This window comes from Lentinus tigrinus (genome assembly GCF_003813185.1).
Source record: "Lentinus tigrinus ALCF2SS1-7 unplaced genomic scaffold L226scaffold_32, whole genome shotgun sequence".
Classification (NCBI taxonomy): Eukaryota; Fungi; Basidiomycota; class Agaricomycetes; order Polyporales; family Polyporaceae; genus Lentinus; species Lentinus tigrinus.
In genome coordinates this window covers 214,995-238,972 of record NW_027137941.1, presented here as the reverse complement: position 1 = coordinate 238,972, position 23,978 = coordinate 214,995, and the positions used below count along the sequence as shown (strand labels likewise).

Below are 23,978 nucleotides of genomic sequence, written 5' to 3'. Positions count from 1 at the left end.
AAGAAGAGCTTCGAACGCGCACACAACTCATGGAAGCGTTTGGCTGCTCAGGCCTCCACGCTGGGGACGGTGTATAGGCACAGAGCGTCCAGCTCGCAATCAAGGTGTGTTCTTATCCTGTGGTCGATGCATCCCATAGTCGGTGACACCACGACGAACTCGCGGCGAAAAATCACGGAAAGACAATCTGGCAAGACTCGTAAAACTGGGGGATACGTGCATACGATCCACCGCGTATCGTTGCCCGTATGTCCCATCTACGTCGCCCTCTCCATCCCCGCCCTGACACTCTAAGGCAGCCGAAGGTCATGAACCAGACCCCTCCTTCGCTCCGGCAGCAACCTGCGTTCTTTTCGTCCACCGCGTACGCTTCAGTGTATTGAGAATGGACCGGAAGAAGCACACCTCGAGTGGACGAACCGGGCACTGCTTCTGTCCAATACGTTCTCAACGCGCCGCATGCTATGCCACACACCACAGACAAGGGATCTCCTCGCTGCCTGCTCCACAACACACTTAAATTTACGTGTAGCACTCACCGCAAGAGCACTTCAAAGCGTCGAACGCGCAAACAACTCCGCAAGCGTTCGTCTGTTCCTCCGCGTTGACGACGGCACGCAGGCGCATGGTCCAATACGATCCGAGGTGCAGGTGGGTGTGCAGCCGTCGGTTACGACATCCATATGAGACGGAACTAGGAGGCTTGGGTGGCGAACGACGCGGACGTCGCGGAGAACGACGAGGAGAATGTAGCGGGAAGGACGACGGATTGGGTAAGCGCCGGTGTCCGAATCAATCGCACCGCGCCGGCAGCGCCCGCTCACAACTCTGCTCTTGCCATCGACGACGACGACGATGTCGGCCAAACCATCGCGCACATCGCCCTCGCCGTCGTCGCCGACAGGCCCCAGCCATGGCCCCAAGCTCCCCAAGTTTCTCTCCAAGGCGAACCGCGACCGGTCCAAGTCGATGGTCGACCCCACCGGCAGTCCCACACCCAGCTCCTCGTCTTCCAGCCCAGTAATTCCCGAGACGCCAAAACACAAGAAGCCCGGTCGCCGGGGCTCGATATTCAGAGACTCTCCCAGTCGCAGGCAGTCCCAAGACGTGGATCCTGGCGACGTCTCCAAGGACTTCGAGGACGGCACCGACGAGCCGCCTGTCATTGTCGAGCCCACGACGGTGCCTCGGCCACGCACACGTTCTGAACGACCCCTTTCTGACAATTATCCTTCTGTACAGTATTATTCCCCCGGATCGAACACCCGCATAACCGACCTTCCGACCCGGTTGTCCGGGTGGTTTGCCCACACCTTCAGCTCCTCGTCCACCGACCTCAGCCTCCCCACCCTTCTCTCCCAGCAACATCTCTCGGCATCTGTATCGCCGAAAGGCAAGGGATCCGCCCTTCTCACCGCCGCACGCCACGGGAAAGGCCACCTCGACAAGGCCATGCGCTATCTTCTCGACAGCGACGCGACACCCGATAAGTGTTCGGAGCCCATCTGGCTGCTTGGCGTGCAACATCCTGGTTACGAACCCTCTCCCCCCACTGCCTTCGACCCCGGATCGAGTCCAGGACGGCGCAACTCTTCTGATTCGCGTCGTGGGTCCTCTTTTCGCTCTTCCAGTTCTTCCCCCGCCTCGCCCACTCCTGCGCCACCAGACCCCTCTTTATCTCAGTCCCAGCCTGCTTCGGCCAATCCGAAGGATCCGTCGAAGAACTGGCCACCGGTCTTCTATTCCGACTTCACGTCGCGGATATGGCTCACGTATCGGTCGCAGTTCTTCCCCATCCGGGACACCACCCTTGCCGCCCTCGACGCCGAAGTCTCCGACAGCCCGGACGGCCTACCAAGTAGTCCGCCAACGAAGCGATGGAACTGGCCATTAGGGGGAGAAAAGGGGTGGACGAGCGATGCAGGGTGGGGTTGCATGCTGCGGACAGGACAGTCGCTTCTTGCGAATGCTCTTCTGCACCTGCATTTAGGTCGAGGTGCGTAACCTATTGGTTTTTTCACAACTTCTGCTTACATTCCCTAGACTGGCGGAGACCACCTCATCCTATCTATACCGCCGATTATGCCACATATGTCCAGATCATCACCTGGTTCCTCGATACCCCTTCTCCTCTTTGCCCATTCAGCGTGCACCGTATGGCGTTGGTTGGCAAAGACCTTGGCAAGGACGTAGGGCAATGGTTTGGTCCTAGTACGGCTGCTGGAGCAATCAAGTACGTACTCCTTTCTAGATGCGCAGCATACCTGCGCATTGCCACCGTCTGACACGTTCCCGTTAGGACCCTTGTCCATAATTTCCCCGATGCTGGTCTCGGCGTTGCTGTGGCTACTGATAGCACCCTCTACGAATCGGACGTCTACGCTGCTTCCCGGTCCCCCATGTACTCTGTCAGAAGGCACCATGGCCGGATGGAGTGGGGCGATCGGGCTGTTCTCATACTCATCGGCATCCGGCTTGGAATCGAAGGAGTCAATCCACTGTATTATAACACAATTAAGGTGAGCCCTCTCGTTCGTCTCATCGCTTCGTCCTTCTCAGCATTGTGTAGACACTGTATACCTTCCCGCAATCTGTCGGCATCGCTGGCGGCCGACCGTCGTCATCATACTACTTCGTTGGCTCGCAGGCCGACAACCTCTTCTACCTTGACCCTCACCATGCTCGTCCCGCCATCCCTCTCCGCCCGCCACCTCAGCACACCCCTGAAGGCTACGAGCGTCAATCCTCACCAGACGCGTACGGTTCTGACCGAGAGCGCGACCGCGACAGACAATACCGTACGATGCACCACGTCCGCTCGCCTACGTCGCCGATGTCTGTGCGCTCCAACGCTAGCACTGGCTCTGGGTCGTCGTTCTCGTACCGTTCTCCCGCACTCGCCCCATCACCTCTCCAACAGCAGCTCTCGAGCTCTTCGGCTTCCACATCACTGTCTGAGTCTTCGCAGTCCAACAACATGCACAACCGATGGCAGTCAGCGAGTGTGCTCCACGACGAATCTACGGAGATGGACTCGCGCGAACTTGGCCTCGGAGCAGACCTTGACCCCCTCCAGCGTCACTTCGTCACCGCCTACTCGCCGGCGGAGCTGAAGACATTCCACTGCGAGCGCGTCCGCAAGATGCCGCTTTCCGGCCTCGACCCAAGCATGTTGCTCGGGTTCCTCTGCAAGGACGAGGGCGAGTGGTTGGATCTCAAGGACAGGATAACGGAGGTGAGTCCTTGTGTGTCCCGCCAGATCGTCCTCATGTTGATCGTCGTGTCGCATATGTAGCTCTTCCGTACGAACAAGTCCATCTTCTCACTGGCTAACGAGCCACCACACTACCCATCCGACTCGGACGACATGGGCCTCGAGTCTATCTCGGAGCCCGACATCGACATGCCAGACGACGAGGAGTTCTCCCTTGGCAACTCCCCAGGTGGGTCCCCTAATGGATCCCTCCGCGGCTCTGCTGTTGGCGGCTCTGTCGGCGGTTCTGTCAAGTCGGAGGTCGATACCGAGGAAGACCCCATCGCGCCCCTGACCCCTAGCGCGGGCAAGACCTCGTTCGACATCGACGCCCCAGAGCGCATGAAGCGCGCCGCCTCGAACTCCACTCAGGACTCGCTCAGCTTTGACGACGAGGAAGACGAGGAGTGGGCAGACCCCCCAGAGTTCTCCAGCTCGCACCTCCCACTCGCGGATCCTGCCGCCGCCAAAGCTGGGACTGGGACTGGGACGTCCATCCCCGAGTCCCCTCCGATCATGGCGTCGTCGCGGTCTGCGAGTTCCACGACGAGCAAGGGCACGGGGAAGACCACGCGGCGGAAGTCGAAAAAGAGCGCGTCGAGCTCTGCGAAGACCCCGCGCCCTGCGCCGCACCAGGAGGCGCAGGTGCAGTATCCGTTCCCGGCCGCAGACCCGGAGGACGAGGAGGAGCCTCCGCCGCAGCTGCAGCAGCAGGCGCAGGGCAAGCGCGTGCCGCACATGCGGACTGCGAAGGCGCGCGATGGGGGACGGACGCAGAGCGGCGGGATCAAGGGGATCCTTATGGATGATGCGGACGATTTTTGATAGGTGGTGGCAGCTGGTTGTGGTATCTCAACTTCTATCATTGTTCAATGCTGGACCGCGTTTGGCGAATTTGCGCTCTACGTACTCACGAGCGACGAGTAGGACTTGCTCCATCCTCATCCTCATCCTCATCCACTCTATGGCCTCGTCTTCTTCTCAACCTCACCTTACCTCACCCTGGGGGCATGTCTCGTATGGCCGATGGCGTCTTGTATCTCATGATCAGCTTACCGATCTTCCCCTTTACACTCCTCTTGCACTGTACCACTGATCAACCTTCCCGTACTCCTCACCCACCCTGACTTCTCTCGTCTCCCTGTCTCCTGTTCTCCTCTTCCCATGTTGCGCGCTAGCTTGCGCTGGCCGTACCTACTACTACTTCCCTTTTCTCTTAAATTTCCTCTTCTTCTTCCTAGTCTGGTCATGATCACCTCGCCTCGGTATGGTTTTACTTCTATATGTTGTACAGTTGTTTCCCGCCCCGCCGCCGCCTTCGCGCATGCCCTTGAGCTCAGGCTCGAGCTCTCCCAACGTTTCCATGTTGGATACAAGAAGTCTAGGCCATGTTTTGTGTCCGTGTCTTGTGCTCTGAATGCCATCTCACAAGATACCCGTCGAGCACGTCGGCCTTTTCTCAGTGTCTCAGTCTGCACCCGAGCTATCGATCCTCGGTCCTCGAATTTAAAAGTAGCTAACGCATTTGGGCGCCTACATCCTATCCTAACCACATCATCCGACTCGTGATACTACTTAGTCTGCCCACAAACCTGCGCTTCGAGCACGATGAGTCAAGCCGGCATCGATGTCACGGATGGGGAGGATGACCTGCGTCACTGCGAGGAACTGGCATCACAATTGATCTCTGTCCTCGATCGAATGAAGTACGTAGCTTTCGCTCATGCCCAGGCCATTCATAGCTGACAACGACATCTCCTTCGTCATTGACAGTTCCAGCAAGGTACAGCTTGTGCTACATCTATCATATCTTGGTGTCTTAGGGGTGTCACAGGTTCCTTTGGCCGAATCTGTGGTGCTTCGTGTCGTTCTGCACGCACGGGCTCTCATCAACGCTTCCACCCCTGTTGCTAGGCTCCCGCCAGAGCTGCTGGCGTACATCTTCATTTACGCGGCGCTGGAGGACGAGCGAGTAAAACTGCACAAGGACACCTTCCCTAGGTTCGAATCGCCCTCTCGTTTGGCGATCAGCCATGTCTGCCATACCTGGCGAGAGATCGCGCTCGCAACCCCTTCGCTCTGGGCACAGATTGATAATTATTGGACAACGCCGCGGGAAGAATACATCGCTCGCTCTCGGGGTGCAGGGATAACGCTCCGTGTGCACGGGTGTTACCAGGGATCGACTAAGTCCTGCATAGAGCCGATATCCGGACGATTGCGACGACTCGACATCATCGACGTTCGGCGCCACAGCATTGATGCCCTTCGGGAACTCGAGATGCCCGCGCTAGAGTGCTTGACCGCCGATGGAAGGAAAATCTGGGACGCTACACTGTTCCGAGGGCAGAAGACGGGATTGCGGGCCCTAGCGTTACACGGGCTGTTAGTGGACAGGCTGCCCGCCAACCAGTTTCCAAAGCTCACGCACCTCCACCTGTCGCTTCACCTCAAACTTGAAGAGGAAAGCGGATCCAGCCTCCTGTCGCTCCTGGCAAATACTCCCGCCTTACAATATCTGTACTTCGACGACACGGATGGCCTCTACGGACGCGATGGCGGCGTGGTGAGCTACCCGGAAAGTGGTATCCCCGTGCATGATCTTGTCCTCCTCCCCTCGTTGCGTGGCCTGATCATGAATAATTTACACCTAACCCGGGCACTCGTACTACTCGAACATTTGTCCATGCCGCAGAAACCTCTAATCCGGCTAGTCTCCGTAGTTCGGTCCTCAGCTCCTGCTATACCCAACATTCGTCGCCTCCTGCCCGGGAATGCCACCTCCATGCAGCTTGTAACCAGGACTACGCCTGATCACGAACGGTTTCAAATCGTGGCGCATCCCGCCGATGGGAATGCAGGTCTCTGGTTCTCTGTACGCGGGGGCGGCGCCACAGTGCATCAGTGGCCAAGGATGGTGCACACGATGCTCCCGCTTTCCACACTCCGATGCCTCACCATCGCGGCTCGCGACCCCGCGCTTGTACCGAACATTCTCCCCCACCTCCCCAGCTTGAACACCCTTCGAATCATGATCGGATACGATGTCTCAGGTGATGACCAGCCGGCACAACTGTCGGAGGGGTTATGCACCGCTCTAGCTCAGTCGAGTCCCCTCGTCTGTAGGAGCTTGCGCACGTTGGGCCTGCAGTTTGACGATGACGCCCACGACGACCCTTCGGTATTCTCACCTCTTTCACTCATTGACATGGCTACCACACGGGCGCAGCTGAATTGCCGCCTGCACCGGGTAGTGATTCAGTGGTCACGGTACTCCTGGCATGACGACGCAGAGACTCGACAGCGGTTTACAGATGCGTTCAAGCCGCTCGCTGAGGTGGTGGATGAGGTGGTTCTCGTAGGGGACGAAGATGCAGAATCGCTGGACATGATGAGTGTGCGGCCGCAGTGGACAATGCCGGACGCAGAGAGGTATTGGTCGCTGCGCGAATTCCGCGAAAGTTTGCCGGACCGATTGGATATATGATGAACAGGGTTGCCATGGGCTAAGGGTGCACTTGATACGGACTTACTCTCGATATGATTGTCTCACTGTACACTGAATTCTATGTACGTATTGCTGCAGTAACTATGCCATACCGGGGTCCGGTGCGCTTCAGCATCCGAGCCGAGTTTTGTCGCAACTTGAAAGTGTCAGTTCGACGAGGCGTCGAGAACCGCGAGAGTGGAGCGGTGGGACCTATATACCTCACTCAGACGGACAGGAAATCTAGCCTGGAGAGGAGTCGAGTTGTACTTTGAACGCAACTACAAGCTGCCACCACAGCGTAGCAGTCTGGTTAGCGGATAGGTCTCCCGCCCTAAGCGGTGACTTCGACCAAAAAGAGGTTTTAGCAACCGAGTTCTGACTTCCAAATAAAGGTACATAAGGGTAAAGGGAACGCATAATGGAATGCTTCAATGACGGAGTGGTCAATGTGCTGCACCTCCGACTGGATCGTCGAGAGTTCGAATCGTCTGAATTTTTCCACTTATTTTTCCTAACCACTCCTCGAAGTCCCGAGACGGGAAACAGACGTCGGAAGGTCCAAATACACTGTCGATGACAATGCCCAGTACGCCTCATGGCAACGCTTGAAGCTTGAGTGTTGGCCAAGCAAAGGACAGTGCATTATCGGCCATTACATGAAGCAAAAAAGCATCCTTATGATTGAGCGGCGGTACTATCCTAGAACTACCCGGTAGATTAGCATATGACGCTGCGGTATGCAGTATTATACGAAGCACTACGATAAATCACCATCATCATCGTCGTCATCGTCATCATCTAGTTCTTCCTCCTCGCACCCCTGCCCCTCTGCAGCGCCCCGACCTTCTCCTGCACCTCCCGCGCCTTGTCCGACCCACGGCCCTTGTCCTTGACGAACACAACGACTTTGCCGTCCTGCCCAGCCCGTCCAGATCGCCCAGCGCGATGCAGGAAGTCGACCATGTTCCGCGGCTCATCCACGATGAAGACGTGCTGCACGTCCGGCGCGAAGTCGAGCCCGCGCGAGAGCAACGACGTCGTGATCATCACGCTCGGGGTCTCTTGCGCCTTCTCCTTCTCCTTCTCCTTCTTCTCCTTATCCTTCTTCTCGCTCTCCGCCTCCTCTTCGGCTTGAGGGGCAGCAAGAGGCTCGCTCGCAGCGGCGTTGCGCACGCGGAGGAAGCCGTCGAGGTGGTGGTTCGACCCGCGCAGGCGCGCGTCGCCGCCCTTCGTCAGCGCGACATTGGGGATGCCCTTCTCGCGGAGTGCCTCCCCGAGCGCCTCGACGCGCGTGCCCTTGTTGCAGAACACGAGCACCTTGGACTTGGGCCGGCCCTTCTCGGCGTCGGTCGCCCACACGCGGCGGAGCTGGTGCTCGATGTCCGCGTCGCGGTTCCCGCCCGTCCAGCTCACGAACTCGGTCTTGAGCTTCGGCGGGAGCTTGTGCAGGTTGGGCGACGCGAGGCGCGTGAGCGAGGGGTGGAAGCGGTCGAGGTAGGCGGCGAGCGCGGAGGGAATGGTGGCGGAGGTGAGGATGAAGTTGAATGGGTAGTTGAGGGGTGTTGCGGGCTCATCTGTGGAGAGGTCCAGAGTGGGCTCGTATGGGACGGGGTGGCCGCGCGCCGCGGCGACCTCGGACAGGATCAGCCGTGTCTGCTCCTGGAAATCAGGATCTGTATCGATTCGCGTCAGCATCGCAGACCGCCTGAGACAGGAGAGCACGCACCAAAAAGAACGTCCGCCTCGTCCACGACGACCCACTCGACGTCCGCAAGACCCATCTGAGGTTGCCCGATGACCACCTTCCTGTGCGGCTGCTCCTCCGGGTCATAATCCCACCCGCGTCCGCGCATGAGCTCGAGCATCTTCGAGGGTGTACCCACGACAATGTCGACGCCATGCGCCTGCGCGCCCGGCCGCGCGAACATCTCGCCCGAAAGCTCCTCGTCGAAGAGGGCATCTGCCATTTTCGCCGCGCTGACGTTCTTGCGGGAGGACGTGTTCGCGCGCGACGCGCAGAGCACGCGGAGCTTGGTGTTGTGGATGAGCTCCTTCGCGAACCCGGCGAGCTGGCGGGAGAGCTCGTGTGTGGGCGCGAGGACCAACGCGCGCGGGTTCATCGCGCGGCGTTGCGCAGAAGAGTCAGGGGCACGGCGTTGAGTGCCGTTCAGCTCCGACTGCTTGAGGTCCTGGATCATCGGGAGGAGGTACGCCATGGACTTCCCAGACCCGGTCTCCGACGCGAGGAGGTATTCGTGGTATTTCTCGGGGTCGCTACGCTCCATCTGGACGAGATGTTTCAGCGAAAGAGCTTGAATGGGTGTCGGGCATGCGTCAGGACCCAGGGCCTCGCGAACAGAAGTCAGGAGGCCCTCCATGAGCGGCGGCGACGTGAACTCTTGCGGGAGTTCCTGCGTCGACACTGCGCGGTTCGTAATGTCGAACTCGTCGCCCAGCGGGTTGCTGATCTTTGCTGGAGGAGCATGGGTCTCTTTGATAACGCGTTCGGCGGTCTCCCTCGTGAAACGGGCGGGAGTCTCGTTGTAGCGAGCGGGGGCCTCCTTGTTAAAGCGAGCAGGGGTGTCCTCGTTGAAACGAGCAGGGGTGTCCCAGTTGAAGCGAGCTGGGGTGTCCCTGTTGAAGCGAGCTGGGGTGTCCCTGTTGAAGCGAGCTGGGGTGTCCCTGTTGAAGCGAGCTGGGGTGTCCTCGTTGAAGCGAGCAGGGGTCTCCCTGCTGAAGCGACTGGAGGTCTCCTTATTGAAACGACCGGGGGTCTCCTTGGTAAAACGGGCGGAGGAGACCGAGAGTGACGCAGGAAACTTCTTGAACTGTTTAGAACCGCCCTTGTATTCGAGTCGTTGCAACCGGCGTTGCTCCAGCTCCCTCGTGGTGGGACGCTTGCGGGGTGCGGATTCAATGTATGGTTTTCTGCCAATGTGTGGCGCCTCGTCGCGCGGGGGTGGGGGCGGTGGGGGAGCTACTTCGACCTTGCCCTTGGACGACGATTTTAGGTTCTTCACTAGGCGCGTACGCGAAGGTGCGCTACCTGGAGTCACGGGTTAGTCCTCTATGATTCAACAGTCAGAAAGGATAGGAATGGAGAACAGAGCGGCTCTGCGCGAGTCAGTCCACCTGCGAAGAGCACGTTCCGGGCAGACTCAGAATGTATCCAGTCTTATGATGTGAACTAACGGCGCGTCGTTTCATGCGTGGTCACTGACCAAGTTACCGAAGCAGCTATAAGCTGCCACCACAGCATAGTAACCACCCGTGAATGCACTGAGGTCCAGAACTGACCTGCACCACAGTAGATGTGACAAGCTGAACCGAGAGAACGCGATGCGAGCCTCAATGTATCACTTGGTCAACTGAGACCATAGGTCATGACCTGGGGCAGTTGCTCAAGCGTCCAAGAATATCCTGCTGCCTCCGGAGAAAGCTCTTGCCATCGTCTTCACGAAGATTCGTGCCATGGCTTCACGAGACCGCAGCACCTTCCCAAAGTTCTGACAATGCTCCCCGCCTACGGCGCACCGTCGCAGAACAACGAGCTGAATCCAAAGAGAGTACTCACGTTGTGCAGAAAGAGACGATGATGCTTGCAGCGAGCTTGATGCAGAAGTGTGCAAGCAAGCAATGACCAGTTCCGGTGGCAGACTGACGGCCCGGTGCGCAATGCGAGACGATGCGAAGAGCGACATTTTGAAGTAGGAGGCTTGAGAAGGTATCCAATAAACCGACGCAATTCAGTCAAGAATTCGCGGCCAAGATTAAGGCGGTAAAGCAGGTGGACGAGGGGACGAGGAGGGGGAGGAGGAGACCGGAACGAAAGAGTGAGTTTTGCAAGCGCCCATGATGTGTGCTCTGGCGCCTCGGCAAACGTCCAGCTCACTCTTGCCCACGTCCACCACCACCTTACCACCGTCCTCCTCTCCCAAAAGCTCGATCAACATGGCCCGCCGCGCAGCACCCGGAGCGTCGCCGTTTGGCATTGCACCACCCCCTCGTCGTGTCGTCGACCCCAACGAGTCCGCAGTCTCCAGATTCATGCGCGAGGAGATCTTCTCGCCCGAGAACTTCCCGGGAAACCTCAGCATCCTCACCTCCGTCGTCGTCTTCTTCGGTGGCATCGCGGCAATGAGGACATGGGGAGACCTCATGATCCCCGCATGAGCTGGCGTTCTGGCAGTAGAGAGGGAGGGGCGAGGATGCTTGGTGGAGTCAACTTGGGATGACGTCCTCCCGAGGATGAGCAAGTACGTCGCTATTCATCTCTGTTGTTTTATCTTTCCTTGTGCTGACTTCGTGATTTGCGACAGAACTACTATGTCGGATGTAATCACGACCGTTCGTCTCGTCCAGCCTGTGCAGGCATCCTCACTGTACCCATCCATGATCACGGACGACCCGCACGTTGCTCTGTATTGTATTCATCCCTAATATCTCGAACTTCTCACCTCTTTTGCATATCCCGTTATGTTGTCGCCATGATTCCAACCAGGCTCAATGGTATACGTTGTTGCGTCCAATACCCGGCGTGGTAGCCCACAGAGATGTCTTGCACTTTCGTCAAGCATGCCACTCGAGCGATACTTCCACTTCCCATCACAGGCATGATTCTCTACGTTCAATGCACCTCCTAGTAGGCTTTTTCACCAACACGCACACACTTGACGGTATTGTGACGCTCCCGTGCACGAGCCCTAGCGTGCCAACGTTTGCTGATTTTGCCGCCGGTCTCCTACCTCATCCCAGAACCCTTCAGACCAGTTGGTCTTGCTTCCAGATCCGCAGAGGTTCGGGCAAAGAAAGCTCCAACAAAAACTTGCATGGTGCAGAAGCTTCCCAATCTGGCGCGTTGGTCGATGCATCCTTCGTAACCTCGAGCTCGCCGTCACCAAAATCGGCATGACCTTCAACATCCGTGGGATGGCCGTACCTACACAGGCCTCACTGAGCTCGTCGTTCGAAGAAAGAAGAGCTCCGCCGTGCTGACGCTTCCGCTAACCTTGCGGCTATGCTGGAGCTCGTTCACCTCTGCGTTGACCCCAGTCGAATGATTAGCACAGGCACTCGGACGTTCCTCGTCGTCGATGTCAGCCGGGCTGCAAGAGCGTGCGTCGAGGATGACGGGATCGGCGTGCTTCAGGAGATGCACCCCGTTGGACACACGGTCGACGGCCAGCGACTTCACCTTTGGCAGCGTGCAGCGAGCCAGAGGAGAGTTTGCGGACGTCGTGACATACGTCCCCAGTATCGCGATGGACTTTGACGACCTGAGCATCTACGCCACGACCTCAAGGTACCCTGGAGGCTGGTACGCACCACAATGGCGATGGATAATAAAAATACTTACTTAGTGATATCTGTATTCAACCCGAGCTTCGTGATATATTTGCTGATTTGTCAATTCTTACCCCAGTCAGCAGGAAATGACAGAAAAGACACAGAAGTATTTCATGATGTGCCCGTACACCGTTGGTACTAGCCGTCCGTTTATGAAGCGCCCTTGAAGAGCGAGCCAATCGGAACGCACACCGAACTCCCAAGGACGAAAGGGGTAACACTTGAACTGGGTTCGAACGCTCCAAGTACCTTTCAAGTTCTACGATAATTCAAGCACCACCTTGACTTTGAACCTCATCCTAACCACCTCGTTTCAATCATCGCAAAACGATCGAAGATATGACTGCAGACCTAGAAGTTCTCGAGGTCGCCGCAAAAGAATTTCTGGTCCGGTGTGAAGCTTTATTAGACCGAGAGAACCACCACCCTGTCGAGTAAGTATTTTGCACGCCGCTCAGAGTAACTCACTCCGACAACTAACACACAATGGCAGCATCAAAGTGGTACGTTACCTCTACTTTCGCATTCCCTGTTGCACTACGCCACGTCATCACTGACCGCGAAATTTCGGAAGGTCCGAATAGTTGAGCGAAATCTACAACTCGCCAAAATCGCTATCAGGAAGTACTACAACGCATCGCCATTCGCACCCATCAATCGTCTCCATCCGGAACTACTAAGTATGATATTCCGATACGTTCGTAAGCCAAGCAAGCCTGTCAAGCCAGCAAATCCTAAGAACCGGTTCCATTCGTACAAGCCTCTCCGAGCACCGATGCGGGTATGCCAGAAGTGGCATAGACTCATCTCGCAGGACGCGACCCTGTGGAACGAGATCAACCTCGTCAAGTACGACGCGGCCGGTACCATGGTGCAGCGGCTGCTCGAGCGTTCCAAAGCGGCCACTCTCGACGTGCGGTTCGTACATCCCGGGTCTATGAAGGACGGCGACATGAAGATTACGTCGTTCCTGAAGGCTCACGCGTGCCGTTTCGGCGCACTGGGAGTCATTCTCCGGACTCATCGCACATCCATGATGTTGCCATTGCTTGACGTCTCCATGCCTCGCCTTGCGTGCCTTGTCGTCTCGCGTTATGCAGACACCGTATCACCGGTGAATGTCCACGAAATGTCGTTCAAGAATTTCCCCGCGCTGAAGGCACTTGCACTATCCGGAACGGTGCTGCGCCCAAAAGAACCCATCCCATCCCTTACCCACCTCCATCTCGTCGCATTGGCGCGTGACAGTGTCCTTCCTTTGCTGGACATGTTGCGTGCAGCACCGTCGTTGGAGGTTCTCGATCTGCGCCTGGTCCAGCTGAACACATCCGGAGTCGAGATGTCAAGTCTGGAGCTCCCGCGTCTGCGTGTGTTGAGGCTAACCGGCGGCACCTGGTCAAGCGTGGTCCATTTCCTGCTCACCCACATCGTGGCCCCAAACCTTGCAGTCGCAGACTTCAGCCGCGTATCCCTCGGGCACAACATAGACAATCTCATCGTGTATGAGTACATCCCACAGACCTTCTTCGCCGAGCGGCGCAACCGCTTGACGCGGCTCAGCGTGTCGTGGCACAACAATTGTTTCACCGCCACCTTCGCGAGCGCAGACTCGGACGACAGGATCATCATCGAGTCGAGCGAAAAGATCTACCAGTCGATTCTCGACAAACCGCCCCTCCTCGACTGCCTGCGCAACATCGAACACGCATGCCTGGATCCCGGCACGGATATGGAAAGACAGTCGCAGGTCTTCTGGCTGGTCGTGCGCCTGGAGCATGCGAAGTCCCTCGTGGTCGGTAATCTGGCGCACGGACTGCGTCTGCTCGGGAGCAATCCTGTCTTTGTCTCCGAGCTCGTCTCTCTGACACTCGACGCGTGCTATCGCCAACGCGACACGGACCTCGTCGGCAGTCTTGCCGGCCTGCTACAGGGACGCGCGAAGGTCGCCGGGCCTCTCCCGTTCCTCCGACTCGGGGCACATAACCGAGAGCTGACGAAAGAGCTCGAGCAGTGCGTCGACGACGTCAAGAAACACGTTGACACGCTGGAGATTGTGCGATTCACTTCGTCGAAGGACGCCTTCTGGCCTGCGTGGTTCAACCGTCGCAGTCGTCGAGGAGATGATCATGCGTACTGGGACGATAGCGATCTGACTCATCTGGGATCCTACTAATGCTATTGATTCATGGGTAAGGCAAGCATGCTCCGAACTCAGGTCACAATGCTTACTACTGACGAACACGCCGAATAGTAGTGCAACTTCAAATTAGGAGTGCCAGTAGCCTGAGACCGAACCGGTACAAGGACGACTCAGGTACTCAGCGAACCTGGTCGTAAACAATACCAGTGGTGGTACAGTTATCATACTAGTAGCTTGACATGACCTGTGCGGGAATCGGAAGCTGCAGTGTATAAAGTTGTTAGTGCAATATCCCAGTCTTGTCATATATCAGAGATGCCGAACCTAGTAGCTAGCTGTATACCGGAAGTCTGGTTCGCTCCAATAGCCATGATCGTTGAACTTGCACAGGGTCGGACTTGCAGTCCACAGCTTGTCCGTCATACGTGGGTTCACCATCTCCAGCCTTTCGATGTATTTTTGCACGTGAACGCCGCCATCGAGCCACCTCTCTGCGTTATTCCCAAACATCCGAAGCCTAAGGAATTGCAGAGACCCGCCGACCAGCTCCGCGCGCCGCCTGAATGTTGGTGCAAGCTCTTCAAACTCACACTGCTGGCAGCAATGGCGTGTATCGATGTCGAGAGAGACGAGCTCGGGAAATAGGATGGGGTTTCCATGCTTGAGGAGACGTAGCCCTTGGGGCAAACGACTGAGGACGAGCGACTTGACCTTTGGAAGGTGCTCAGCGAGCCAAAGGGCATCCTCCCAGCGCAACTCGCGATTGTCGAGACATGCATCTTCAATGTCGCCCAGGCACTCGCGCAACGGGGATTTGGATAGAACGGAGTGGCGGATGTCCCAGTTCTCTATCAGCCTCAGTTTGAAGTCGGGACCCTCGACGACAATGAAAACGCGCGATGTGGAACCGGGATATGGCGTGACGTCGAGCCGGGTGATCCTGCGCGTGTCGAAGAAGGTGGGCGGTATGTACGCCGCTCCGATGTCACCGGGATAGATGCTTCTGATCCAAACATTAACGGTGAGATCTGCAAAAGCAAGGTTCGGTATCGCGAGATGGGAGAGGAGAAAGTGGACGACATTTGACCCCCTCAGATCGTCTATCCTCAGCACGCACAGACGTGGAAACGTCAGGGTGGGATACTGGATGTTCGTAGTGCTCAGGTTGATCATTCGCAGGTCAAGGACCTCCAATGACGGCGCCACATGTAGCACGTCTAGTAAAGGAAGGATAGTGTCGTCCGCCAACCCAACGAGATGGAGGTGGGTGAGGGAAGGGATGTGTTCTTTTGGGCGCAGCAGGGTTCCAGATAGTGCGAGTGCCTTCAGCGCTGGGAAACGTTTGAACGACATTTCATGGACGTTCTTCGGCGGTTGCGCTCCTCCGCCCAGCCAGTTGGAGATGACAAGATATGTCAGGCGGGGCATGGAGATGTCGAGCAACGACAACACCTCAGAAGTGCAATCCACCTCACCGAGCTTGACTTCCAGGTTTTCAAAACGGTGCGCGTGAGCCTTGAGGAACGAGGTGATTTTCTTGCGACTGTCCTCCACGAGTGAAGGGTATGGGAACCGCACGTCGAGAGACACCGCTTTGGACAGCTTGAGCAGTCGCCGCACCAGGGGACCGGTCACTTCGTGCTCGACGAGGTCGATCTCGTTCCACAGGGTAGGGTCCTGTGTGACAAGTGTGCGCCACTTCTGGCATACCATCATCAGTGCGAGGAGGGGCTCGTACGAGTCGAACCGGTCCCGGTCAGGTTTTGCTGGCTTGACAGGCTTGCTTGGCTCACGAACGTACTGGAAGATCATACCTAGTAGCTCTGGATGAAGACGGTTGATGGGTGCGAACGGAGACACGTTGTAGTACTGGCTGATAGCGACTACGGCGAGTTGCAGGTCTCGCTTGATGGTTTGGACCTTCCGAAGGTTTGCGGGTCAGAGACAAAATGCGCAACCCGACAAGACCCCGCACACGTACTGAGTTGATGCTATCAATAGACATGAGTTGTCGGCGTTGATGAACGCGGCATAGAAACCACTCACTCGACAGGGTGGTGGTTTTCTGCATTTAGGAGAGCTTTACACCGACCGAGGAAGTCTCGCGCAGAGATTTCGAGAGCTTCCATGTTCGCCGCCATCGTTGATAGGTATGCAATGAGAGTGATTGAATGAGGGTCAATCCGAGGTGGTGGTTCACCGTTAGGTTCGAGTTTCCGAAAGGCCCATTGTTCAGGTCGAAGCGCCCCGGTCCGCATTTGCCGAAGCGCCAGCACACACGATTCTGACTTTCAAGTTGTACTTACCAGTGGCAACCACGGTGCACTTGCTCACAAAGGTGAGGTTTGGTCGCAATAATCGGCATGACCAGAAATTCCTGGCTGAATGAGACTTCCAAGTATTACTAAATACAAGTGACCCTGGAGTCGGTGACGTCCACGAGCGAACTGTAGAAGAAAGATGGGAATGCAAGCTGCCGGCGCAATGGTCACAAATACTAGTAGGAATTGAACCGTACAACCCATCCACGGAGCCATAGACAATTGTACGTCATGCGCACACCGCGAAGACCGTTCAGAAGTACGATATGCTGCACGCGCCGGTGTTGCTAGTACCGACACTGGCACTCCCGATGATCTGAGGCTGTACTATGTATACGCCGTGTTCGTCAATAGCACTCGCGACCGTTCAGAATATGATTGCCTCACCTTTGACTTAGTGATATGAGTTACTTTGATTAAACCATGCGGGCCACAGGGTGTCTTTCAAGAAAGAGTACTGCACGATCTCCAGCGTGCCAACATGTTTCTTGATCTCGTTGGCGTACAATTCGAGCTCCTCCATCAAATCCTCGAATTCGTAAAGGGCCCCGAGTCGGAGAACCGGCACAGGCCCGGAAACCTTCGCGCGTTCTTCCACCGTGTACGCAATAATTCGGATGAGCTCCACATCACGACTCTGAGTCGCGTCGAGTGAGAGAGAAACGAGCCCGGGGACAACGATGGGGACCTTGCTGTCGAGCAGGCGTAATCCGTGCCACACATTATTGAGGACTAGGAACTTCGCAATCGGCAGGCGCTGGAGTATCCAGAGGACTTCGTGTTCATCCATATCAACGGGCTGGGGATCCAGGCATACGTGCTCGATGTTGCGCAAGCAGTCGAGCATGGGCGATGTTCCGAGAACCGACCGCAAAACCGGGCAATTTTCCTCGATGGTGAGCCTGTCGTTCGAGTCCGCGCTCTGGAAGGTGGCGGTGAAACCCTTGCCGTAGTGCCACGACACGCCCAGCCGCGTCATACGGCTACGCTGGGCCAAGAAGGTCTGCGGTATGTACGCATCCACTGCTGTATTGCCGCTGTCGCGCCAGGAGGACACTTCGCTGAAGTCTGTGACCATGAGGTTTGGGGCCGCAATATGCGTGAGGAGGAAGCGGACCACGGTTGACCAGGTGCGGCAGGTTAGCCTCAGTACACGCAGACGCGGGAGGTTCAGGATTGGTGCCTCGACTCCACGAGTGCCCAGCTGGATCATGCGCAGATCGAGGATCTCCAACGACGGCGCTGCGCCCAGCACGTCTAGTAGAGGAAGGATAGTGTCGTGAACCAACCCGATGAGATGGAGGTGAGTGAGGGAAGGGACGTGTTCTATGGGTCGCAGCAGGATTCCGGATAGTACGAGTTTCTTCAGCGCGGGGAAACGCTTCAGAGACACTTCGTGAACGCTCTTCAGCAGTTGCTCCGTGATAGAGATGACGAGGCAGGTAAGGCGGGGCATGGAGATGTCGAGCAACGACAACATCTCAGGCGTGCAATTGACGTCCCGGAACTTGACTTCCAGTTTTCCCAAACGGTGTGCATGAACCTCCAGGAACGGTGTGGTCTTGTCCTTATCCTCCACGAATCTCAGACTCGAGTGCGCGAACCGCACATCGAGAGAAGCCCCTTTGGACCGCTCGAGCAGTCGCTGCACCAGGGCACTGGTCGGTGTGTGCTTGGTGAGGTCGATTTGGTTCCACAAGGTAGCGTCCTGTGTTATCAGAGTGTGCCACTTCCGACATGCGAGCATCGGTGCGAGGAGAGGCTTGTATGAGTCGAACCGTGACGGGTGAAGACGTGCTGACATGACAGCCTTGTTCGGCCGACGGACGTGCTTGAATATCATACATAGCAGTTCCGGATGGAGACGGTTGATGGGCGCGAATGGAGACGCGTTGTAGTACTGCTTGATAGCGATTACGGCGAGTTGCAGGTCTCGCTCGATGGTTCGGACCTTCCGAATGTTTGCGGTCAGTGACAATGTGCGCAGCACAACCAGAAGCATATACGTAGGTCACGTACTGATTCGATGCTGTCAAAATACGTGAGTTGTGGGAGCTGTTGAACGTGGTATACAAACCACTTACTCGACAGGGTGGTGGTTCTCTTCGTTCAGGAGAGCTTGACACCGACCGAGGAAGTCTCGAGCAGCTATTCCGAGAGCTTCCATGTTCGCTGTCATCTTTGATGGGTACTGAGAAGAGGTGATTGAGTAAAGCTCAAGTCGAGATGGTGGTTCACCGTTAGGTTCGAGTTTCCGAAAGGCCCATTGTTCAGGCCGCAGGTCGAAGCGCCCGGTCCGAATTTGCTGGAGCGCTCATGCCAGCACTTGCCAGTGGCAGCATGTACAAGACTCAGACTGTCGTGTATTGGCATGCTATTGTAGGTCCGCTAACCCACTAACTTACATATCTACCTTACCTCACTCAATCTGGCGGCAAGTCGTGTACTCTTCAGATTACGCACTACTCATTCGCGCAACAGTGCCTCGGCCGATGGTGAACGAGGCTCAATCGCACATTCAAACCCGGACGGGTACCTGCATAGGTGCAGTGACGAGACGTCGGAGGAGCGCATCAGCAAGATCAGACCTGCGTAGCCTGCCAGTGATACCACTTACGATAGGAACCCACTAGACATCTTGGCTTCAACCTTCTTCGGTTTCCCATTGGCGTCCAGTGGCGGGGTGATCTTGAACACGTGCAAGACCGAGGCGACGTTGATGAACAGGGACGCATCTGAAAGATGCCGACCCAAACATATCCTGCGAAAAGTCCTTTAGTCTCACTGCGAACGGCATCGAACCACAGCATGAAGCTCACCTGCGCCCATAACCGAACACAACGTCGCTGGCGTCGAGAGTGTCTGGGTTCGGGACGCCATCTTTGAGATAACGTTCAGGAAGGAACACGTCTGGGTTCGGGAACGTCTTTGGGTCATGTAGGATCGCCCTTGACACGGCAAACAACATCAGTATCTACTCCAACACCATGATGTAAGCGACTGACCAAGCATTGGTGAGGAACAGCGATCCTTCAGGCAGGAAGTAGCCGTTGTACTCGTCATCTGCCATGGACCTGTGCACAACGCCCAGAGGGAGGACATTCTGCCACCGGAGAGCCTCCTTGCACACGGCGTTCACGTAGGGCAGTGATTCCCGGTCGCCGTGTTCGGGGAGCCTGTTGGGGCCCACGACCGCGTCCAACTCAGCCTGGGCCTTCCTCTGAACCTCGGGGTACATCGCCATCGCCATGAAGAATGACAGCAACGTGGAGAACGTCTGGCGCGGGCATGAATTGGACGAACGAGAGGACGAGCAAGGGACTCACAGTGTCTGCTCCGGCAACGTATGTGTTGGCAGCACCGACCTTGGCGACTCGCTCCTCGTCGGCTACCTGCTCTTCGCTAAGGTCCGCCTGGGATATGTCCTCAAGCATCTCGTGGACAGCTGACTGGTACCCTTCTCCGCGCAGCCATGCTTGCTTTGCGTCAGCAAAGGGCAGGTTGAGGACGTCAGTGATGAGGCGTCTCCATCGGGCGAACTTCTTCTGGAAGCCGGCCCCAGGAACCCACGCTGGAACATACTGTAGGACCGGAATGTGCTCCACAAGGAAGCTGCCCGCCATGAAGCCTTCCGTAGCCTCGAGCGCCTCGTGGAGCAAAGATACGTGTTTGGGCTCCTCAGGCGTTATCTCGATGCCGTACATGGCTTTCAAAATGATCGCCGCAAACGAACTGAGGGTAGAACGTGAGCTACCGACCGCTCGTTGTGAGGATAGACTCAGCCGCTACTCACAATTCCATGAGCTCACGAAGCCGATGTGGCTCGGCCTTCAGGAGGCGCAGGAAGCGCCGCGCTTCTTGGAGGAGGAGAGGGTGGTGCTTGGAGATGACCTTCGGAGTGAAGTGCCGCCATGACGCCTGGCGCGTCCGTCTCCACTCCTCACCGTACGGTAGGAAAGGCGTGTTCCAGCCCCATCCAATCCTGCAACGGAGTGCGTGCGACCTTCAGTTGTACAACAATGAGGATAGGGGAACAGAACGCACAAGTCAATGACGAGAGACTTCTGTCGGTCGGAGTATGTAGCTGACCGCTTGTCGAGGAGGTCTATCGCCGCCTGCTGGGAATGTAAGATAACAAAGAGCTGGCCTCCGGGTAGCTGCAGGCCCACGACGTCCCCTGGATTCTACCGTCAGCGAACTCATGACCCAGGCACGTCGGGAGTCTCAGGCTACGCACCGTACTGTTCGGCCCACTCCCTGTACTTGACCCAAGGGTAATCTTGAGGGATGTGTAGGAGGTTACCGAGGAAAGGGAGCGGTTTCGGTCCAGGTGGCAGGGGGAGTCCGCGTCGGCTGCTCGACCGGCGAGAACGGAGGAGGAAGAGGAAGAGGGCGCCAGCGATGATACCAACAACAATGAGAGGGTCCGCCATGCTGGGTATGTGCAAGCGAGTCTCAAGAGCCTTCTCCTCTGTTCGCGTGATATATGTATTCGCCAGGATCGTCTATAAGGCGCTGACTATGGCGAGTTCCGACCTTCGAGATCAAATTTTGGCGCCACAGAGCGCGTTTGTCCCCTACCTGTGACTCTGAAGAAGCAGCCATGGACGGAGGGCGAGCGCACCAAAGCAATGGGCTGCACACATCGAGATCTTCCTGACAAGACTTTGGCAGGGAGTAGTATGAGAATTCTAAGAGGTGTACACGTTGCCTGGCGGGAATGCGAAGGTGAATATCGGGAGACACAAAAAAACTTTGAATAGACTCACTTTAACTCTTGGTACCAAAACTTGAGGGTTTCGGAACTTAGGTCAAAATAGGGCTCAGCACGAGTGACCCGCGGATGTACCCGTTATCCGTACCCACGGGTTTTCAAAATCCAAAGGTCATACCCGCATCCTTACGGGTATGTTCCCACGGATTACCCATACCTGTGGGTATGATATTCGGGTACCCGTGGGTGTATGCAGCCTGCAGGTTACTCATGTGACACCCTCATGTTGTAGGCACGAACCGTGGGATTCTAATCATATGTCACACGAATTTTTCCGATCAAAACTGAGTGTGCTAGAGGCGAAATAAACATGCCCAAATCCGGAAGTATAGGCTGTCTTTTGCGCTCAGTTGCCCGAGATGCCCGAGTAAGCGCTCAAATGAGCGCAAAAGACAGCCTATACTTCCGGATTTGGGCATGTTTATTTCGCCTCTAGCACACTCAGTTTTGATCGGAAAAATTCGTGTGACATATCATCAGAATCCCACGGTTAGTGGCTACAACATGAGGTTGTGCAGGTACCCACGGGTTTACCTAGCCATACCCGCATCCTTGAAAACCCGTGGGAAACAGGTACTTATACCCGCGGATGTACTTACCCATGAGTATTCCCACGGATTTATCCTTGGGTACCCACGGGTTTTGCTAACTCGTGCTGGGCCCTAGGTCAAAAATGCCACTATAAGGCGACCTGAGAGGATGTTCAAGAGATCGCATTCGCAGTATAACACGGTCGAGCAGGACAGTCGTGCGTCTCACGATGAATCGGATGATGCGGTTTGGCTGAGCTGCAGTTGGTACACAGGGGAGGGTACTTACAAAGAACTAGACGTTAACCCGTGCTACGCACGGGTGCAACAATGATGAACTTTGTACTACGCCAGGGTCCTGTTTGGATACACGTTTCTCGCAAGAGAAACTGTTGGAGTTCCAGGCCTTTAGGGCATATGGATCCAGCCAACATCTGTAATGACAGTCGGGCTGGGATCCATCCTTTACTGTGGCCACAGTGCACTGCGCGCGATGCAGGCTGGCGCTTAGCCGCGAGAAAAGGGTTCAGCGCTAATACAATGTACATATGCTGCTCGTCCACGCATACCCGGGTATTCCTCGGTCGCATCAGTACATACCATCCCAAAGCGGACTCTGAACGCTAACTGCGCTGTGAATATATTATCGCGTTTTCTCTTCCTTCTGCCGGTTCTCTCGCCCTTCGGTTGGCGGAGTGTGAATGTGCGGTCGGCGGTCCACTGCCGCCCATTTCACAAACAGTTCGAGGTAATACCGAAGCAGTGAGGCAAGGGAGGTTGCTTCCCATTTCCACAGCGCTATGTTCAAAGACTGACTTATGACATAGAAAACACAGAACGTCTCGAGAAGGCAGAAGTGTCTTTAAAAGACCAAGGTAAATGTTCCGAGCTTGTATCTGTCTATGTTATGTACTGTCGAGTCCTGTATCGCTTACCACGTCCTGTGCAGCTCTCGACCATCTGCACAGGCTACCGCCTGTGCTCCTCATCAGCATGGATCCAACTGCCAGGATCTAACCACAGCACACCCATTCCGGGTTACGCTCCCGCTGGGAGGATGGGTCCAACCCCCGAGGGGTTGGATCCAACAGCCACAGTGCGCCACGGCGTGGTGCGCTACCATTGTAGGGATGGATCCAACTCCGAGCCGTTGGATTCATACGCGCAGTGCACCTTGGTGTAGCGCGCTACCACTGTGGGGATGGATCCAACCACCCAGTGTTGTTGGATCCATCCGCACAGTAGGTAGCGCACCACGTCATGGCGCACTGTGCATATGGATCCAGCACCGAGCAGTTGGATCCATCAGCACAGTCTCGTCTCGCGATCACGCGTCCTCACCCCATCGCTTAAGCTCGTCGCTCCCACCTTCTTCCGTACTCAGTCCGTCGCTCAGCCCGTCGCTCAGTCCGTCACCTCTACCTTCTTCTGTACTCAGTCCGTCGCTCAGGCCGTCGCTCAGTTCATCGCCCCTACCTTCTTCCGTACTCAACTCTTGATCCAGCTCCTTGCCGAACCTGTAAGTAGCACCGCCTTATGCTCAGCTTGTCACTGAACTTGTCGTTCAGCTCGTTGCTCAGCCCGTTGCTCGCACCCCCTCCATTCCGTCAATCACTGCAGTCGGCCTCAAGGATTCCCCCATCAACTTACCCCGCTTGCCTGTCATTGAGCTCGATGATGCTTCTGACCACCAGCGGGACAGTCCGGATGATGCGGCATCGTTCGTTTCTGCGTTGGAGCACTCGAACGGTCCCCTAGTCCCCTCATCTATGGCACCACCATTCCTCCTCTATTGTCGTCCGATTCTTCAGACTCATGGTCAGCTCGCCATTCAACCCACCGCTCAGTCCGTCGCTCGTCGTTGCATAGGCAACATTTCGATTCATCATCACCGTACGTCGCTGCACTCTTCAGTTCGACGTGATGGCGCATATCATACCCCGATCATGTGTCATCTCCTCCTCCTCCTCCTCCTCCAACAACAACAACTCGTCCGGGCCTTTCGGTCACAGCCCAATTTGGGCAGTCGCATCCATAGCCTGCTTACTGTGAGGATGGATCCAACCGACGCGACATTTGGATCCATCCTCATAGTGTTTGTGTACTTGATTACGTTGTCGTTCC

At 56.3% G+C, this 23,978-nt stretch overlaps 9 protein-coding genes across 9 annotated transcripts; 5 read left to right on the top strand and 4 right to left on the bottom strand.

The window, feature by feature from the left end:
- Positions 1–855: 855 nt before the first annotated feature.
- L226DRAFT_469234 (uncharacterized protein) lies at positions 856–4,078 on the top strand (the record flags this gene model as incomplete). Its single annotated transcript, XM_067676200.1, has 5 exons — positions 856–1,996; positions 2,044–2,233; positions 2,300–2,519; positions 2,570–3,235; positions 3,296–4,078. 5 exons carry the CDS (start codon positions 856–858, stop codon positions 4,076–4,078), a joined length of 3,000 nt encoding a protein of 999 aa, XP_067531638.1.
- Positions 4,079–4,769: 691 nt separating this feature from the next.
- On the top strand, positions 4,770–6,771 carry L226DRAFT_214444 (uncharacterized protein). The gene is made up of 3 exons (XM_067672941.1): positions 4,770–4,959; positions 5,027–5,036; positions 5,088–6,771. Exons 1-3 carry the CDS (start codon positions 4,862–4,864, stop codon positions 6,738–6,740), a joined length of 1,761 nt encoding a protein of 586 aa, XP_067531637.1. The 5' UTR covers positions 4,770–4,861; the 3' UTR covers positions 6,741–6,771.
- Positions 6,772–7,291: 520 nt separating this feature from the next.
- Positions 7,292–10,562, bottom strand: L226DRAFT_513748 (P-loop containing nucleoside triphosphate hydrolase protein). The gene is made up of 3 exons (XM_067678383.1): positions 10,318–10,562; positions 8,470–9,789; positions 7,292–8,416 (listed from the first exon to the last, which is right to left on the bottom strand). Exons 1-3 carry the CDS (start codon positions 10,442–10,444, stop codon positions 7,542–7,544), a joined length of 2,322 nt encoding a protein of 773 aa, XP_067531636.1. The 5' UTR covers positions 10,445–10,562; the 3' UTR covers positions 7,292–7,541.
- A 36-nt stretch (positions 10,563–10,598) lies between these two features.
- On the top strand, positions 10,599–10,916 carry L226DRAFT_574289 (uncharacterized protein; the record flags this gene model as incomplete). Its single annotated transcript, XM_067685012.1, has 1 exon — positions 10,599–10,916. One exon carries the CDS (start codon positions 10,599–10,601, stop codon positions 10,914–10,916), a length of 318 nt encoding a protein of 105 aa, XP_067531635.1.
- A 1,747-nt stretch (positions 10,917–12,663) lies between these two features.
- Positions 12,664–14,575, top strand: L226DRAFT_615784 (uncharacterized protein). Its single transcript, XM_067686827.1, has 2 exons — positions 12,664–14,278; positions 14,394–14,575. Exon 1 carries the CDS (start codon positions 12,772–12,774, stop codon positions 14,260–14,262), a length of 1,491 nt encoding a protein of 496 aa, XP_067531634.1. The 5' UTR covers positions 12,664–12,771; the 3' UTR covers positions 14,263–14,278; positions 14,394–14,575.
- L226DRAFT_538423 (uncharacterized protein) lies at positions 14,362–16,407 on the bottom strand. Its single transcript, XM_067681489.1, has 4 exons — positions 16,276–16,407; positions 16,211–16,220; positions 14,554–16,149; positions 14,362–14,491 (listed from the first exon to the last, which is right to left on the bottom strand). Exons 1-3 carry the CDS (start codon positions 16,368–16,370, stop codon positions 14,554–14,556), a joined length of 1,701 nt encoding a protein of 566 aa, XP_067531633.1. The 5' UTR covers positions 16,371–16,407; the 3' UTR covers positions 14,362–14,491.
- A 209-nt stretch (positions 16,408–16,616) lies between these two features.
- On the bottom strand, positions 16,617–18,717 carry L226DRAFT_615782 (uncharacterized protein; the record flags this gene model as incomplete). Its single annotated transcript, XM_067686826.1, has 4 exons — positions 16,617–16,877; positions 16,938–18,501; positions 18,570–18,579; positions 18,635–18,717. The coding sequence occupies 3 exons, from the start codon at positions 18,715–18,717 to the stop codon at positions 16,945–16,947; spliced, it is 1,650 nt and encodes a 549-aa protein (XP_067531632.1). The 3' UTR covers positions 16,617–16,877; positions 16,938–16,944.
- Positions 18,718–18,899: 182 nt separating this feature from the next.
- Positions 18,900–21,207, bottom strand: L226DRAFT_513744 (cytochrome P450). Its single transcript, XM_067678382.1, has 8 exons — positions 20,788–21,207; positions 20,595–20,727; positions 20,344–20,532; positions 19,877–20,282; positions 19,556–19,827; positions 19,370–19,498; positions 19,168–19,311; positions 18,900–19,086 (listed from the first exon to the last, which is right to left on the bottom strand). The coding sequence occupies exons 1-8, from the start codon at positions 20,981–20,983 to the stop codon at positions 19,017–19,019; spliced, it is 1,539 nt and encodes a 512-aa protein (XP_067531631.1). The 5' UTR covers positions 20,984–21,207; the 3' UTR covers positions 18,900–19,016.
- Positions 21,208–23,130: 1,923 nt separating this feature from the next.
- Positions 23,131–23,723, top strand: L226DRAFT_574284 (uncharacterized protein; the record flags this gene model as incomplete). Its single annotated transcript, XM_067685011.1, has 3 exons — positions 23,131–23,373; positions 23,423–23,574; positions 23,666–23,723. The coding sequence occupies 3 exons, from the start codon at positions 23,131–23,133 to the stop codon at positions 23,721–23,723; spliced, it is 453 nt and encodes a 150-aa protein (XP_067531630.1).
- Between the last annotated feature and the right edge of the window lie 255 nt (positions 23,724–23,978).